Source organism: Cucurbita pepo, chromosome LG11 (genome assembly GCF_002806865.2).
Source record: "Cucurbita pepo subsp. pepo cultivar mu-cu-16 chromosome LG11, ASM280686v2, whole genome shotgun sequence".
Lineage (NCBI taxonomy): Eukaryota > Viridiplantae > Streptophyta > Magnoliopsida > Cucurbitales > Cucurbitaceae > Cucurbita > Cucurbita pepo.
Window position 1 is genome coordinate 1,276,802 of NC_036648.1, and position 17,953 is coordinate 1,294,754.

General features: G+C 37.5%; 4 protein-coding genes and 1 non-coding gene across 6 annotated transcripts; 1 reads left to right on the top strand and 4 right to left on the bottom strand.

Moving 5' to 3' along the window:
- Window positions 1-412: 412 nt before the first annotated feature.
- On the bottom strand, window positions 413-5,187 carry LOC111805107 (protein ACCUMULATION AND REPLICATION OF CHLOROPLASTS 6, chloroplastic-like). 2 transcript variants are annotated; one of them, XM_023690002.1, is made up of 6 exons: window positions 4,585-5,187; window positions 4,181-4,405; window positions 3,662-3,922; window positions 2,641-3,580; window positions 1,823-1,956; window positions 413-876 (listed from the first exon to the last, which is right to left on the bottom strand). In XM_023690002.1, the coding sequence occupies exons 1-6, from the start codon at window positions 5,077-5,079 to the stop codon at window positions 586-588; spliced, it is 2,346 nt and encodes a 781-aa protein (XP_023545770.1). In that variant the 5' UTR covers window positions 5,080-5,187; the 3' UTR covers window positions 413-585. The 2 variants fall into 2 exon arrangements, 1 of the variants encoding a protein (XP_023545770.1); XR_002816614.1 differs by having other exon boundaries at window positions 769-876; window positions 2,645-3,580.
- Window positions 5,188-5,299: 112 nt separating this feature from the next.
- Window positions 5,300-5,372, top strand: TRNAE-CUC. The gene has a single exon. It is a non-coding gene; the product is annotated as a tRNA-Glu (tRNA).
- Window positions 5,373-5,467: 95 nt separating this feature from the next.
- On the bottom strand, window positions 5,468-10,219 carry LOC111804921 (probable 1-acylglycerol-3-phosphate O-acyltransferase). The gene is made up of 9 exons (XM_023689751.1): window positions 9,907-10,219; window positions 9,229-9,465; window positions 8,316-8,362; window positions 8,001-8,119; window positions 7,753-7,913; window positions 7,184-7,293; window positions 7,008-7,107; window positions 5,839-5,962; window positions 5,468-5,753 (listed from the first exon to the last, which is right to left on the bottom strand). Exons 1-9 carry the CDS (start codon window positions 10,101-10,103, stop codon window positions 5,628-5,630), a joined length of 1,221 nt encoding a protein of 406 aa, XP_023545519.1. The 5' UTR covers window positions 10,104-10,219; the 3' UTR covers window positions 5,468-5,627.
- A 1,200-nt stretch (window positions 10,220-11,419) lies between these two features.
- Window positions 11,420-13,505, bottom strand: LOC111805628 (V-type proton ATPase 16 kDa proteolipid subunit). Its single transcript, XM_023690766.1, has 3 exons — window positions 13,303-13,505; window positions 12,933-13,218; window positions 11,420-11,763 (listed from the first exon to the last, which is right to left on the bottom strand). The coding sequence occupies exons 1-3, from the start codon at window positions 13,379-13,381 to the stop codon at window positions 11,631-11,633; spliced, it is 498 nt and encodes a 165-aa protein (XP_023546534.1). The 5' UTR covers window positions 13,382-13,505; the 3' UTR covers window positions 11,420-11,630.
- Window positions 13,506-14,895: 1,390 nt separating this feature from the next.
- Window positions 14,896-17,892, bottom strand: LOC111805630 (V-type proton ATPase 16 kDa proteolipid subunit). The gene is made up of 5 exons (XM_023690770.1): window positions 17,759-17,892; window positions 17,626-17,669; window positions 16,098-16,493; window positions 15,691-15,976; window positions 14,896-15,283 (listed from the first exon to the last, which is right to left on the bottom strand). Exons 3-5 carry the CDS (start codon window positions 16,174-16,176, stop codon window positions 15,151-15,153), a joined length of 498 nt encoding a protein of 165 aa, XP_023546538.1. The 5' UTR covers window positions 16,177-16,493; window positions 17,626-17,669; window positions 17,759-17,892; the 3' UTR covers window positions 14,896-15,150.
- Between the last annotated feature and the right edge of the window lie 61 nt (window positions 17,893-17,953).

Below are 17,953 nucleotides of genomic sequence, written 5' to 3' on the forward strand. Positions count from 1 at the left end.
AACCCCACCTTGTGTTAAACAGAAACAACATTATAAATAGATTCCATAATTCACACGAGGATCAAACCTGCCATTAAGACTTACACGTCTCTAATCGTGGGAGCTCGAAGACCAAATCTAAATCGAATATCTAAGCCAAGCTTTTACCTGTAGACTCGATGCTGTTGAGTCGTTGCATTTAGTGGACAACAAAATGAAGAGATAAAGAATGTAAGAGTAGCATAAATAGAGAGCAATGAACAATGAGGGAGAGTGATGAGAGGAAGAGTTAAAAGAGATAAACAAAGACAGATAAAGAAAGAGAATGAGTGTCACATAAAGAGAGGGACCAAAAGCTCAGTCTTCCAAAGATTTATTCAGATTATCATAAATAGTAATAATGTGTATGAAACAACATTATGACAAACTTGAATTGAACTGTTATAAGAAAAGATTAAATAAATGAATTATTAACACAAAAAATACCATAAGTCTCGACAAAGAGTCTTCCCAGCTCTCTACCTCTTCACAGACACTAAAAAGCTGTGATTATAACAATCCAGAAGAGATGCATTTACAGGTTAATGATATATTATAACCATCCAATTATGATTCAAGAACGGCACCTTTGGTAATTTTCCATCCAGAACTGGAATATGACATCTCATATCTTGTTGTATAGGTTTTTCTGTGTGAGTCATTGTGTTCTGGATGGCCTACATCAATGAGATGAGCTGATTCTTCAAGAGTTGCTTCCACCATGGCACGTCCGCCATCTAAAGATACTGTTACACTGTCAATGGTTAGATTTGAGAGTGTGTAGTCATAGAACCAACCGATTTCTGAAATTTCGATTGCGCGATCCGTCCAGATCTTCAACATCTCACCATCTAATATCTGGAAAAGATATTATAATGTCATTATGTTTGCTACAAATCAAAACATAAGTGAAAGAGACAATGCATTCAGTCAAAAACAACTTGCATCAATGCAGTCAGGACTAAAACAAGACAAGTTGAGAACGTCATTGGATGACAAGACGCCATTACTCCGAAATTTAATAAACTCAAAGATGAAAGGATGTAGCGAATTACCTTTACCCTAAACTGAGCAATAACAATGATTATATGTAATAGTCCAACCCCACCGCTAGCAAATATTGTCCTCTTTGAGATTCCCCTTCAATGACTTCCCCTCAAGGTTTTTAAAATGCATCTGTTAGGGAGAGGTTTTCACACCCTTATAAGGAATGCTTCGTTCTCCTCTCCAACCGATATGGGATCTCGCAATCCACCCCTTTGTTGTTCCATTCTCGCTAGCACACTGCCCGGTGTCTAACTCTAATACCATTTGTAACAGCCACCGCTAGCAGACATTGTCCTCTTTATTTATTTCTTACCTACCCGGATTATTACATTATCTTTCTAACATATAGTTTCAACATCCATTGTAATCACCACCAAAAAGGATAAATAAGTGTTTTATCCTTGATAAATCATAATGAACCTTTTGGTGACAAAATTGTCAAGAAACTTCATGACATATAAGAGAATGAAGTTAAGCACTACTAAAGAAAATTAATGGTAATGGAATCACGTTTGGAAAGATAAAACACCCCAGAAAAATTGAGATGTTTGCTTATGAGGATCATTCTCTTAGAATTGCAACGATGTCAACATGAAAATTTTGTACATTAATGATCAAACTAAATGGGTCTTTATCCGTTATATTTTATTTTATTTCTGTGGAAAGGGAGGGGGGAAGGCCATAGTGTCAATTGCAGCTCAGAATGAAACAACAAAACAGGATAGTTTTGTATGTACGATTGGTGGAACATCCTTACCTCTTGTAGTTTTTCTAGGCAATGATCAGGTCCAAAAGCCAGAGACTTAATGCTCTGCCATTTGCGAACTAGACCTTCTGCAGTCCGTGCATCCATTCTAGACAACTCCTCGCTGGACTTTTCAACTTCAGATGCTGCGCAAATAAAAATCATGTTATGAAACTCAAAGACCAGGTTTCCTCCCATGAAGTTGACACGGTAGAGAAGTTCGTAAATCATCGAGAGTCGAGACATGTTGGCTATTGGAAACTGAAATCAGTCGAGACAATATATGACGAAGAAAAGAAAAAAACTGGCATTTGGACTTCTGATAATTCATAGTTTCTAGCTGAAAAACTAACCATAACCCAATTTGCAGACCATAATGCTAAAAGGGAGAGGAAGAACTTAACTTGGTCTGCATACGGAAGGGAAAGACATGCAATTTTTTAAAGCCACAAGGAGTAGCCATGCAAATCACGCACCAGAAAAATAAATGAAACCTTAACAGCTAAAAAAGTTTAAGATAAACCATTTTCAACTATAACACATTCCAGATTCAACGAAAGTTCATAAAATAAAAATATGAAATGCCTTGTGCTTGTGACTTGAACAATTCAAGACAATTCCCACTGGAAGAATATAAAGCAAACGATGGATTCAAACAAAAAGGATTATGCCTAAATATAGTTCAAACAACCCTACCGTGAGTTCTCCCGAGCATAAAACCATCTTCAACACATAAATACACTATATTATAAGATGTATCTAGAAATTCTGGACGTAGGAATCTGAAATTAGAATTTTCTTTATGATATTTGTTAATATTTAGACCATACCTACACTGGTAGTTGATGCGCTAGAAGAACCAGCTTCTTTAATTAGAGAAGTGTTGCTATTTCTAGCAGGTAAGAACCTCAAACAAGCCAAAGTCACCAACCCAACTGCCAAACCAGCACACATGATCTTCACACTTGCATCTTTAATTTGATCAGTAATTGGTTTTTCATCATTTATTTCGCCAGCTTTAGCTCTCTCAGAAACCTCAGATAAGTTGGTACGTTCATTCTCATTCTCATCAAAGCTCACTAAAGGCATCTGACTATTTACAACAGGAAAAATATATTCCGTTTCCGCATCTGCCTCACGCCTAGAACTGTTCTGACCGAGGGGAAACACCTTCTGCAGTGCTTGAATAGCAGTGGATTTCACATGATCAAGAACTGCAGTAGCCTCAGCACCAATCTTCACTATAGCTGCTGCTGCAGCTAGTGGTGAACCATTAACTCCTTCCAGTTTCTCTAAGTACCTCAAAACAGTGGGATCATCATAGTAATCTCCAAGCTTAAAATAAATGTCTTTCGTGTCTCTAAATCTGGAGAACACCACTTCCGCTAACCACATCTCCAACAACTTACATAGCCCCGGAAGATCGTTTTCAGAATTATTTAGAATATGATCTACAATAGCTGCATTTCTGTAAGATGAAGTCTCACTATCTAGCCCCAGCCATGATCGACACTCATCAAGTTCTCCACAAAGTAAGGAACAAAGTCCCCTTTCAAGGGCAAAATGAACCTTGCGAGGTGCAGATCCTGTGACAGCAGTCCCAACAACAGCTTCCTTAGTTTGCTGAAGTTGTTGGAAGAGGTCGTCAGCATCTTGGATAAGGTGCGGTTTTTTGCCAACAAAGGCTTGTGCCACGAGTGCAAGTGCCACTCCATACACTTCAAAACGTTCTGCAGGAATATTTGTTGGTGTAGCTACAAAGAGATCAACCTTTGAACAGCAAAAGAGAGGCTTAATGTAACAAGCAGCAAAAGAGAGGACTATTTAGGAAGATTTTAATGCTGCACAAACCTGCTCAGATGCTGTCATTCGTTCAAATGCCTCATTCATAAAGTCTTCACGGGTGAATCCACCAGCAATAGCTGTTGCTCCCCCATCTCCAACAGCCCACAAAATATTGCGCACGCCATGAAGACCCTCTTCCCTTCTTTTTCGCCACTCATTATCGAGAGGCAAAGCCAACAGTTCCAGAACACATCGAGGTGTGATCTCTTCCAATGTCTCATCAATTTGTGAAAGCAAATCAGGTGCAAGGCTACTAGCACTTTCCTCCTACATTGCCGAAGGCAAGTGTTCTTCAATCAGCATAACATAACTATATTTCGTGCATGACTTCATGAAAGCCAATTGATCTAGTCTTTATTTATGCCTTTTTCTCATCACTACTCAGTGCTTAACATTGAGATCAATGATCATCATTATTTAAGTAAACCATTTCTTGCTAATTTGTGCAAGAAAAAGAAAAGATAGCTTAAAAGGCCCTCTTGAAAATGGCAATGGGTGGGATTGAAGAGTTGCAATCATATTTACCTGCAACAACTTCAAGGCCCTCTCGAGCACTTCGCAGCCCTGAATAAAATCAGGAGGAGATAATGCCATAGCATCCCTTGATATGTCAACATAAGCAAGAGCCATGGCCAGGACAATATCTTGCTTGAACGACTTTGGCAGCCTCTCTCTGAGCAAGCTCTCTCCAATTTCAAGAACCAATGCTGTCTCTCCAGCTTCTTGCAACAGACACAAAGCACCAGGAACCTGCAAATTAACAATTCCAATTCACAAAATCTGCTCAGTTAAGGTTATACAGCAAACAGCCTGATCAGGTACTGGAACAAGTGACATTCGCTACAATATGAAAAGCATAATATAACTCAATCAACCAAGACTGTCTTTTATATTGATTATAACATAGCAAATGTAAAAACAAACGTTACCTTATCGAAAGGAACTTGCGTGAGAACGGTACCATCTTCATCTTCCGAAAGGCCTTTATTGTACTCTCTTCGCAAAGTATGATCCGCCAAGGTTTCGCAAGCTGCCTGAAGAATCTGCCGGCGACTTATCAGAGTGTCCTGGCTAAACCCATACTGCGGCGGCTTCGAAACTCTAGCTTCGTAAGCTCTACAAATCCCATCCCCAATAATATGCGTCTCAGCTCCAAGAACTCGATAGAAATCGATGGGGATTGTAACATGGCGCTCGGGGGAGGCAATATAAGGAGGGAAAGAAGGAGAGAGAGTGACGGTGGAGGAGGAACCAGAGAGGAATTGAAAATCTCCAAGTAGTCGCTCAGCCCATTTGCTAGCAACGCAGTTTACGGAGACGCTACTCCCGCCGGAATGGTTGAGACGTCGTGGTTTAAGGCGTGGAAATGTGAAAGGTGAGCGGCTGTAAAGACCAGTGATTATGTAGCTCGACATTGTTTCCATCGGAATGCGTATTCTCCGGCGGAGCGAAGACAAGGTTTCTTCTTCTTCAGTGATCTCTGGTGAATTTTGGAGTTTGTCTCTGAAAATGGCTTCAGTTCAATTCGTGGATTCGCTGGCGAGAGGTCGCGAAGTCCAAGAGTAACCGTAAATCACCCGCTAAAAATATATAAATACATAAATTTATATTTTATTAAAAAAATATTGTCAGTTAAATAACAAATCCGTTGTAGTCTAGTTGGTTAGGATATTCGGCTCTCACCCGAAAGACCCGGGTTCGATTCCCGGCAACGGAATTTTTTTTCGTTTTTCTTTTCGGCTTTTCTAATAATAAAATAAGGTTTTAGTAATTGATTTATGTTTATATTATGTATTTTTGGAACATTCAAGTCTTGTACTGCAAAGTGCTATATTAAACTATAAAAAGCACAAAAGCTACACGACTTTCATAAATATAATACATAAAAAAATTGATGTAAGAAACAATTTGTTCCAAGAACTGGTTTGGTTTTCTCCTTTTGAATTTGTATCCAAAATGTTTGGTGAAGACTTCAGGCAGATATTATACCTTCTGGCAAGGATTCTTTATCGGGTTCGGGAGAGAGGAATCTTCGGCACGCATAGAACACTGACGAGTGAAAACTGCTAGGGCTGTCTATGAACACAAAGTGACCAGCCTGCAGTCATAATAAGAATAGTCTTATAAGATGGATGCTAAAATACAGATATTCTTATCTAAAGAGAACAAGAAGGAGGTAAAACCTGAGGAACGCGTAGTATTTCGCACGGTGTGTTCATACTTTTGCGAGCTTCTTGAGCGCCTTGATAGTTCATCCAATCTTCATAACCGTATATAAATGTTGTAGGAACTTTCCATTCGGATGCCCTGAGCAAAATGAAGGTAATCAGATATGCAGATATTCTTATCATGGAATTCACAATTAATTACTTTCAGACTAAGCGATCTAGTATTAGTGAATTTTATGTACTTTTCTTTTTTAGACAGTGTTATAGAGGTTGAGTCAACAAGCCCTTATTCCCCAGAAGTAATCCCTAATTCATGAAATATTGTTTCTTGTTATTACAAAGGGTTTTTCAAATTAAACTATAAGAAACTTGCATTCACTTAGAGCTATTGTTCTTCTAAAATAATAAACCAGAGTTCTCAGCTTCTAAATATATGGAAAGAAACAGTGCTACATAGACAGAGATGCATAATAAGTTTACTGTTCAAAATGTAGCTACTTGCACAAGCTTACAGAGAGACCCAAAATTAAAAGGAAAAGACACGCATAAGAAAGTTATTGTGGTCACTGTAAAACTAAATAGACAGGTAGCAAGACCAAATCTAACAAACAAAATGGAACAGGATGAGGAGAGGCGTTCCTTTGGTGTCTTTGGAAGGAAAGGGATGATAGGACTGACAGGGACGTGTTTTCAGCCTTTTCGTGCGATGGTTTTGTCATGGCTTTAAGTTGGTGTAAATGTTTTCTCCTCCTTTTCTAGTTACGGATTAAGTCACTGAGGATTGTTGCAAGAGGATTCCTACCTCGACTAATTAAGGGGTTGATCATGGGTTTCTAAGTAAGGAATACATCTCATTGGTATGAGGCCAGTTGGGGAAACCAAAAGCAAAGCAACGGGAGCTTATGCTCAAAGTGGACAATATCATATCATTGTGGAGAGTGATAGTTTCTAACATAAATGACCTTTTGATTAGCTAGAGGGGCCATTTTGTGACCCTCTCCTACTCGGGTTTCCCTTTTATCTTTGGTATATTTCAACACACCAATAATATATTTGTTTCTCATAAAAACAATAATATTTTTTTTTTTAAAATGGAACAGAAAGTAAAATTGGACGGCACATAATTTCAACCAACAAAAAAGGTATAACACAATTTTAAATGGCAGAAAGTAAAGTAATCAAACCTCTGTAGAAGTGGCATCCGAGCAAACGCACCGAATGCAAATATGTATTTCAAGCACAATTCTCCACTAGCCTTAGCTGCTAACGTGTGATATACATAATCTTCATTTGGAAAAAAGGAAATGTCAAAACAAGTCATATTTTGGGGCCAAATATACAACTCTTTATCTTCCATTACCTGATAACAATCTGGATTCTTCATCATTCAATATGTCCCCAATTGAGTATGTCCCGAACCTCGAACTTGTATATTTGCGAACAAGATCTGGACCCCAAGGGCCCAAACCTCTAAGAAATGCAGAGACAGGAGATTAGGAGTCTTGCATTACTTAAATTTGCCAAAAAAAGATTATATAGTGGCACAAGCTAAAAATAATTGTCCAGTATTATGGATGTACCAAAGCTAAGCAATGACACACAACGTGAGCCTAATTTTTCCCCTTTCTTTTAAACTTTTCAACCAAAATATACGATCCAACTACACGAAAAATGAAATGGTGGAAAGACAAACTTTTGTAGAGTCTACTGAATTATGGGTTAAAAAAACATTGTCTGAAGTCATGCTGTTGAGTTCATAAGATAAGATGATGTTATTAGAAACTATAATATGGCGTGCTCATATCTTGTTTGGGATGAACTAGCCAAGAATTGATCCCAAGTCCCAATTCTTAAAGAAAAGAGAAAAGAACCAGGTTCTTTTGTCGAATTAATCAATAAACCGAAAGCTTAAATAAAAGTAAAAATTACCTAACAAGCTTCTGTGGAGTAAAATTTGACTCCCACAAATGATTCAAAACCGCTCCTTTCCAAGTAGCTCTAAACTGTGTAAGCCGCTCAGACTTCGCCTCCGACTCCGAAGAAAATCCAGCAGGTCCAACTAAAATTAGGTGCTTGACGTGCTCAGGATGCTGAAAAAGAAAATGACTGTGACCTCAGAAATCACAAAGGCGATCATAAATGCTTAGTTCTTATAATTGAATTGCAAAAGCGATTACCTTGAGAGCATATTTAGCCGCAACATATCCACCAAATGAGTGTCCAAGTAAAACAAAATTGCTGATGCTTTTTGCTTTTCGCCACTCCTCAAAAGAATCAATAAACCATGCTTCAGTTTCTGCATCGTGAACATAAGAATCAGAACCTTAATAGAACATAAATTGTTTGAAGTTCAAGAGACATAGCTTGTTTCACTTCCATATAATATTGTACATTACCGCAGTTTCCATCATAATTGTTAAACCAAACAAAAGAAGAGGAAAACCCCTTGCTATAATAGAACTACTAAGAGATCGAATGGAAGTTTACTCAACCTTCTGTGCTTTTGCATGTAAAATCGGGCCTGCTAGACCCTCCCCACCTACAAACACGCAAGTAAAGAAACTTCAGTACAAATTTATGTTGCTCATTCATTATAGGAAAAAAAAGACAGCCGTACTGATGGTGGAGAACCTGAAATTGGACGAGTCATTAAAAACAAATGATGACATGAACTGAGTGGATGTAACCACCCAAGCCTACCGCTAGCAGGTATTGTCCTCTTTGGGCTTTTCCTTCTGGACTTCCCCTCAAAATTTTAAAACACATGTGCTAGGGAGAGGTTTCCACACCCTAATAAGGAATGCCTCGTTCCCCTCTCCAACCGATGTGGGATCTCACAATCCACCCTCTTGGGGGCCCAGCGTCCTCACTGGCACTTGTTCAATGTCTGGTTTTAATACCATTTGTAACGGCCCAAGCCCACCGCTAGCAGATATTGTCCTCTTTAGGCTTTCCCTTCTGGACTTCTTCTCAAAGTTTTAAAACGCGTCTACTAAGGAGAGGTTTCCACACCCTTATAAGGAATGTTTCGTTCTCCTCTCCAACCGATGTGGAATCTCAGTTTATTTATCAACAAGGGTACAATGTCAATGGAAGAATACTAGAGCTTCCCCTCTCTCCCACAGGATAACCTCACAAAATGATTAGCAAAAAAGATACCCCTCTGAGCTCACATCCTCCCCCTATCAACATGAACGTACTGCCCACACCAACTAATTTGTAATGACATCTTTTTCCCCACTCTTCTCCATCGCGCCTTCTCATATATACATACTTAATAGAAGGCTTATCAAACGATGAGCACAAATTACAGCGAAGGAATAAAACATGGATTACACCAGATGGCCTATTTAAATAAAACTTAGACATCAAATTAAAAGATTTATCTTAGAAGATTGAGCTCACCCAAGTTGATCGACGGCAATGACCCGGAAGCGACTGGCAAGAGCATCAAAATTCCGGAAGAAGAACCCTTGAGAAGCAGCATAACCATGAATCATTACAAGAGTCGGAGACTCAGCTTTGCTTTCGAATGTCACGGTGTTGATATATCTAGGCTCATCACTCGAAGAACAAAACCACCTAGTTTTCGTTCCTGGCGGGCCAGAACCAATGTTAACCCGTTCTTGGACATAGGGAGTTCTGAAATTGCACAAATTCCAATATCATAAATAAAGAGACAACAAATTGTCACAAAACAAGACTTCGAATCATATTAATATCTATTCCTAATGAAGCTCTTAAATGATAACATGGATAAGAAATTTTGGATTCCAGTTTCCAAAGCGTGCCTTAAACGAAAGAAATGCGAATTCTCTAGTTGTCATGAAATCCAATGACCTTCGAATTAAAAAGAACTTCGAAATGTTGTCGCAATTCACTAAATAATTTTTTAAAAACGTCACGGTAAATTACACCGCAAATATCTAAAACTCTAACCGGAGCGATTATTCCAGTAACCAACAAATTCCATCTCCAGAATCTGGCCCCAAACACCAAACACATCGCCCAATTAACAATCAATCGAATTCTTCTTCAAAAGGACCTCTATGGTTTTAGAAGAGGAGAAGAGAGAGAAATTACTTGACAAGAGAGAGAAGTCGCTTCTCGGCGGCAATAATATGATCGGTCGACGTGGGAATCCAACGGAGAACAGAGGGCCAAAGAGATCTCGATTGCGCCTTCTCTGCAGCAGAAGTGGCAGTTCTGAGTTCTGCCTTACTGATCTCCTCAGCCATCTTCGCAAATGAGCTCGAAATCCGCAGACGATTTATGGTCATCAAGAAATGAAAATTCAACCATTCTTCTGCGATTCAAGTTTCCGTCCTATAAATAGTGAACCATGTTCGTCCACCAGCCCGCCATATGACTCCGTCGACTTGGCGAGGAAGCAAATTAATTAAAAAAATTGAAAAATAAAAATTAAAAAAATAGATATTTGGTGATTTTGTGTTTCTTTTTTTATTTAATAATAAAAAAAAATTGTTATTTCCACTCCTACATTTATTTTGTAGAGAAATTGCGTGGAAGAATAAGAAATCCGGAAGTTTTGTTAAATCCACTCCTTGAGGATTGCTAGATCCCTTTACGCGCTTACATTAGCAGTGACGTAACCTGCAACTAATTTATTATTTTTATTTTTAATTAAAGACTCGACTTTATAAAAATAAATTATATGGAAATCATTTATTTCAATTTTTATTTTTACTAAAAATAAAATTATTAAACATAAAACATCTTTCCATGCCTTTTCAAATTAAGATTATTTACCATTCAATTTTAATATATTATGAAAAATTATATTAAAAAACTTAAAAACTTGTTATTTTTTAATACAATTTTATAACTCTTCCACCTTTTATTTTGTGTCATCAGAGTTTATTGCGTAATAAATAGCTCTCTTAACCATTACATTTTAAAAGACCATTTTTGTATATAAAAATAATAATTTAATTCATGAAATTTTTACCTTTTTTAAGCTGGGACTTGAAAAAATGTATTAAGAAACCATTCATGTTTCATTCCTTAAAAACATCAATTAAGACTCAAATGAACTCTGGCTCCACGTGTTTCAAGGAAAGACGAAAGAGACTCAACCTTCTTTCTCTGATCTTTCTATTTAGTAGCCCTTTCATTTTCTTTAATAGAATTGGTAAGCCGGGTCAAGCAATTTCTCCTTTACTTACTGTTCAAGAATACAATGAATATTCAATCTGAGCATAGTTCAAATTTATTAATGTAATTGAAACTTTGGTAAAAGAGAGTTCAACAATAATTAGCATGTACTCCGAAACAACTCAAGCTCATCACTAGCAGATATTATCTACTTTGGCCTATTACTTATCGCCGTCAGCCTCACGGTTTTAAAATGTATCCGCTAGAAAAAGGTTTCCACACCCTTATAAGGAAGGATTCGTTCCCCTCTCCAACCGAGGTGGGATCTCACAACTCCTACGGAAAGAATTCTAACATGTAATTCAATCTACAAACTGGTAATGTCCATTCAAGGAATTGTAGTCCAAATACCGAAGATTTCCAGCTGTATCACCGCACAAATTAGCAGTCTCTAGAGGAACAGATTCAAGAGCAACGCATTCAGCACAATAAACAGTGACAATGTTTTGTGTTTATTGAGAAGAATAATTGATTCCAAATCCTTGTTGAGTACAGAAATCACACAACAAAAACAAGAATATTTGAGAAAGAAAGACTTAGTCATGACCATTTCTAATCAAGAGAACTACAAAAAGCAAGAAATAAGAACAAGAAGAGACATAATACACAATTTCCAAGCGCAAAACATTCACTTAATCAGCTCTTGACTGACCAGCTCGGGATGAGAGAATAATACCAACAATAAGTCCATAAAGGGCAAGTGCTTCCGCAAAAATTAGAATGAGAATCATCCCAACAAAGAGCTTTGGTTGTTGTGCATTGGCCCTGCAGAACACAAATGCAATTATTAGATGCCTACATATTCTACAGCTCTCTGCATCAAAACTGCTCCTACTTTTAACCAGAAGATTTGAAGCTGCATACCAATGGCATACATCATCAGCTACCAAGTTGGAAACAACTATTCACAAGAAGGCACTAAACAACTTCTGGAAACAAATTCGTTGTAAACTATGGAAGCAAGTAGGCAACCCAATTCAATCCCAAATGGCTGATTCAGAGAAACAGACCCAAGAATGCAAATGAATAATCTCTCTAGTTACTGTAACAAGAAACAAAACGTTGCTTGTTTTGCAAAGAGCCTGTGAGATCCCACCTCGAAAGATTGTGAGATCTCACATCGATTGGATAGAGAAACAGGTACTAGCAAGGACGCTGAGCCCTGAAGGGAGGATTGTGAGATTTCGTATCAATTGGACATCGAGCGGTGTGCCAGCGAGGTTGCTGGGTCCCAAATGTAGGTGGATTGTGAGATCCCACATCGATTGGAGAGAGGAACGAGTGCCAGCGAGGACGCTAAGCCTCAAAGGGGGGTGAATTGTGAGATCTCACATCGATTGGAGGGGGGAACGAAGCATTTTTATAAGGGTGTGGAAACCTCTCCCTAATAGACGCATTTTAAAAACCTTGAGGGGGACTTAAAAGGGAAAGTCCAAAGAGGACAATATCGACTAGCCATGGCTGTTATGGAGTGAAAGGATTAAAAACAATAGTGATACCATTAATCTTTTTGGGATTTGAGGCATTCGACCATTCATATTGATCTGAGGCAGCAAATAATCAAGCAGGAACTTAGACACCCAAGCCAAAAACGTAGAGATTTGAACTTCCAAGTCTTCAGTTCAATCAGATTTGGAAGCACAGTCCTAACTTGTAAGCTCAAAATATGTTTAATTTTTCAACTCATTCTAAACACAGGCATCCCTTTCCAAAAGCAACCTTACTCCTCTACTTGAACATGGGGACACAGATTCTAATAACAAATCTTCAATCAGAATACTTTCACCCAATTTGAAAAATTAGCAGAATCATATTGAAAACATAAACTAAAGAACAAAATCAAGCCAGACAGAAGTTTCCACAATACCTATAAATCTATGCTATAGAGTAACAGATTAAAATTCCTATCAGCTGAAATACGTAAAATGGAGTACCTAACGCCCGCATCGCCGACGATGCCGATAGCCATGCCAGCAGAGAGACCGGCGAGACCGCAAGCAAGACCAGAGGAGAGATGGGCGTAACCATCGAAGAGGTAATAAGATTTAGCCTTCGGGTTAATCCCCGTACTAATAATCACAGCAATAATCAAACCATAAATACCCAAAACTCCCGCCATAACCACCGGAACAATCGACTTCATCACCAATTCCGGCCTCATCACTCCCATTGACGCCACTCCAACCCCGCTCTTCGCCGTGCCGTAAGCGGCTCCCATACCTAATTAACAAGAATAGCAGCCAATCCAATGAAGATCCATAAAAAGAGACATGGAATCAATTGCGTAGAACGAAATTTTCTTACAGGAGAAAACCAGGGCCGCAGCAGCGCCGAGGAAGCCAAAGAAGGGTGCCGTTTCATCACCGCTAAACGTTGACGACATTTTTTTTCAGTTCGACTGAGAACAAGATCTCCGATCAGATTAGATCTGAAGCTTTTTTTCTCTCCCTCCCTCTCTCTCTCTGATTTTGCTTTTTTCTTCAGATACCCAAACTTTTTGTTTTTTCGCTTTNTTTTTTTTTTTTTTTTTTTTTTTTTTTTTTTTTTTTTTTTTTTTTTTTTTTTTTTTTTTTTTTTTTTTTGCTTCCGATTCTATAATATCTCTCCACGTTGTCTGGAATAATCGAAAAAGAAACCAAAGGCAAAACACTAAAATTTAGATATAAATAAATAAAATAAATAAATAAAATAAATAAATAATATATATATATATATATATAATTTTTAAAATGTTTATTTAGTGCAAATACAATTTTCAAACTGTTACATTATAATTTTAGTACATCAATATTCAGTATTTATTTAATAGGTCTGGAAATTTTCAATTTTTTTATAAAATTTGGATATCTATTATTCACAAAAATGAATTATCTAAAATAATTGAATGATAATTTAAATTATAATTTACCTTTTTAACCAAGAAATTCAATATTGTGAGGATATATATTAAATATTGGACTTTAAATAAGTACACGTGTCTTAACCACTTATCATACTTTGAAATCAAAGGGGGTTTTAAAGTCTCGTGATTTAAAATTCAATAAAATTATATTAATTTTTTTTTTATCTTATTTAAAATGAGTGATTTGAACCAATATATTTACTTGAAACGAAAAAAAATAAAAAAATAGACAGTTTCATTATACAGGCCTTTAATTTTGATTTATTAATAGAAAGTTAAAACAGGACAATGTTAAATAAATAATATTATTGTCCAACTATTTTAGTTAGTGTGTGTATAATGAAAATTTTACACTCTCTTCAAATTTTACTATAATTGAAATTTTCTAATTTAATTTTGCCTTTTGGTTTTTTATAATATTACCAAGTATACCATGAGTATATCCTAATATTTTAATGGTATAAATTAAATCTGATTGAGTTTGCATTTCTTTAATTTGTTAATTATGGAAAATATAATTAAATTTCCTCATTTTCATCCTAGTTTCATCCCATTCTAAAGAAAGAAAGAGTATAAATCTTCACGCCCACATTAATGTTAAGTATATCTCATAACTTCAATCTCGACATCAACTCAATAACAAAAAGGTTATGTTAATCAAATGTCTCAACCATATATTTAAAGATATTTGGGTATGGTATAAGTAATCGAAAACTAAATCCCCATCCCACAAAATTCTCCAAATAATTTCTCGAGGACTGAGGATCGAGTTAACAGGAAGAAAGTTCTCCCCGCTCCGTCCCCATGACTACCTAGTCATGTTCAGGATAGGTCCCACATGTAAATTGGCATATACATTCCTAGCTAAACTATATGAAAAAAAAACAATGTAATACTAAAAAAAAAAACAGAGTTTACCATCCGATCAGAATAGTGGAAGTCGAAATGCTGAAGATAACAAGTTAGAGGGAAGCTTCAGGCAAATTAGAGCAATGTTGATGCAACAGAGTTTAACCTTTTTATTGAGAAGAATAATTAATCCCCAAATCCATATTAGCTACGCTACTACAGGGTCCGTGAGGTATAGCAAGCAGCAATCACACCTCACAAGAACATTTGGGAGAGTAGGCTTAAAAATCATAACAACAACCCATTTACTCAGCAGTACAAAATCAATTCTGGATGGACAAAAAAGAAAACGAGGACATACACTACACAAACTCCACTCCACAAAAACCATCCCCCACCACTTAATCAGCTCTCGACTGACCAGCTCGGGAAGACAGAATAATGCCAACGATGAGTCCATACAGTGCCAGCGCTTCAGCAAAAATTAGAATAAGGATCATCCCAACGAAAAGCTTGGGCTGCTGGGCATTGGCTCTGTCCAACGAAGAAGATTAAATATAAGGAATAAGTAGCTTGATCAGAAGGGTTTGAGAAGCCTAAATTCAGGAATAACCTTATCTCAAAACCATGGAACATAATGGAATAAATCAAAGCAAAGTTATAGCTATTTACACATCACCATGACATGGATCCATCAGAATCACATCGAACATACAAACTCCAATCCAACAGAACATAATGGAATAACATCAACAAAATCATATACCAAGGCTTTGAGGAAGAAATCTAAGAAAAATGCAGAAACAAGCTTACAGAACAACCAAGACGTGCACGAACGAATTCTAGCGATAATAAGTATACGAGCGCGAATAGACTAATAGGTCAAAATACACGCACGATGACAGCCAAAATCAACATTCTAAAACGTTAAGAAATAGTACCTAACACCAGCATCGCCGACGATCCCGATAGCCATGCCAGCGGACAGACCAGCAAGGCCACAAGCAAGCCCAGAGGAGAGATGCGCGTAGCCATCGAAAAGGTAATAAGATTTGGCCTTGGGGTTAATCCCTGTACTAATAATCACAGCAATAATAAGACCATAAATACCCAAAACTCCAGCCATGACCACCGGAACAATAGACTTCATCACCAGTTCAGGCCTCATTACTCCCATAGACGCAACTCCCACCCCGCTCTTCGCCGTTCCATAAGCAGCTCCCATACCTAATCAAATAAAAAAAAAAAAATTTAAAAAAACCAACATAAACCCCCCATCGCGATATGAATCAAAGATCCACACCCAGAAAACAATAAATTAAACCACATTGGATGAAAGATGAATTACAGGAGAAGACGAGGGCCGCAGCGGCGCCGAGGAAGCCGAAGAAAGGTGCCGTTTCATCGCCACTGAAAGTTGACGACATCTTTTCTGGATTCGATGGTGAAGATGAAGAAGGTCGCCGATTAGATCCGATCTCGAACTCTCTCTCTTTCTCTCTCTCTTCTTCCTGTTCTTCAAATAAGCCCACAACTTTGTCGCCTCGCTACAATTGCCTGAAATGCTCACGCTATCACGAATAATTATTTGCTTTAGAATAATACGATCGGGTCCTACAGCTGTGCTTCCCCTGGCCCACAACAGGCCCAAATAGGAATATAAAGTGGGCCGCAATCAGAATAACATGCAAACGTGGCCCAATAACAGGCCCACATCTCGCTACTGAAGCCTATAAAAACGTGCCTGCACATATTACAACTCAATCATTCCGTCACTTGGAAATATTAAATTAAAACAGACAGATGTGAGAATTTAAAACATTATCAATACAAAAGATTCACTGAATTATATATTCCATGAAACACAGGAATTACTCTTTTTTTCTTTTTTACAATATTACATTTTAAAGATATGATATCAAATAAATTAAATTATGCTTAAAAATAATAGAAGCTATCAAACTTTTTCCAAGCTTTGGATTCCTTTTGAACGATCAGGGCAGGTAAGAATAGTTGGCAAAAACTGATGGGTATTAAACTCAATGGACAATAATGAAGCAACTTGTAACGGCCCACGCCCACCGCTAGCAAAAGCTGTCTTCCTTGGGCTTTCCCTTTCGAGTTTTCCCTTTGAGCTTCCCTTCAAGGTTTTAAAAACGCATCAGCTAAAGAAAGGGACTGTAAGATCTCACCATGGTCGGAGAGGAGAACGAAGCATTCTTTAGAAAAGTGGAAACCTCTCCTTCACAGACGCGTTTTAAAAATCTTGAAGAAAAGCCCAAAGAAGACAATATCTACTAGCATTGGGCAATGCTTTGAGCCTGTACACAACTTCCTAGCTACTCACAATTCAGACATCACCACCAAATACATGCCATATGTGAATACTATTAGGCATAACGACTAGTAAAACCATTAATAAAGATGTTCTTTGATCGAAAGGTCTGAAAATTTTCACACCCCACTTAATGAAGTCAATAAATAAACAAAACACTGAGCTAAAACACGACAACTTGATAAATCAGTTGCATAAAACACCAAATCTGAAGACCAGAAAGTAAAACAACTGCACATGTTTCTATATTCATCCCTTTCTTTTGCAGAGTTAAAGTTGAGGACTGAAGATGGGACTTCGAACCTTAAAACTTTTTACCATCAAGCTAGGTGCACCCGAAAAATGCATGATTTGCATAATTGAAATGGAATTATCAATAATCGACGATGGACTCGACCACAAATCAGATACCAAGGTCACATGCTTCACTTTGGATAATACTTCTATTCATGACATTATTCTAAGATGTTCTAGTGCTCATATACAAATATGCAACAGTTGCAATAAGTGAAGGGTCTAAAATAGGCTAAAAGAAAGTTACCTAATTGTGGGTATGAGTGAAGCAACAATCCATACACTGCAAACCTAGCAATAACCAAAAATTGTAAGCAGTAAACCAATTGGCAAGAAAAGTGCAAGAGACAGAAAGGGGAAGGAAATGTTGACTCACTTACAGATGCCTCGGTGCGTATATTGCATTTGTCGTGTTCCAAGTCGCATAAGCAGTCGATCTCCTTAGTCTATACATAAGGAACATTTTCGTTGATCAAAGTTATTAACAGAAGCACTGTCCATGACAGTCTACAGTTTGATGTCTCAACCAAGACAATATTTTAGTCAATGTATGGAAAGAAAAGACAGGTAAATTA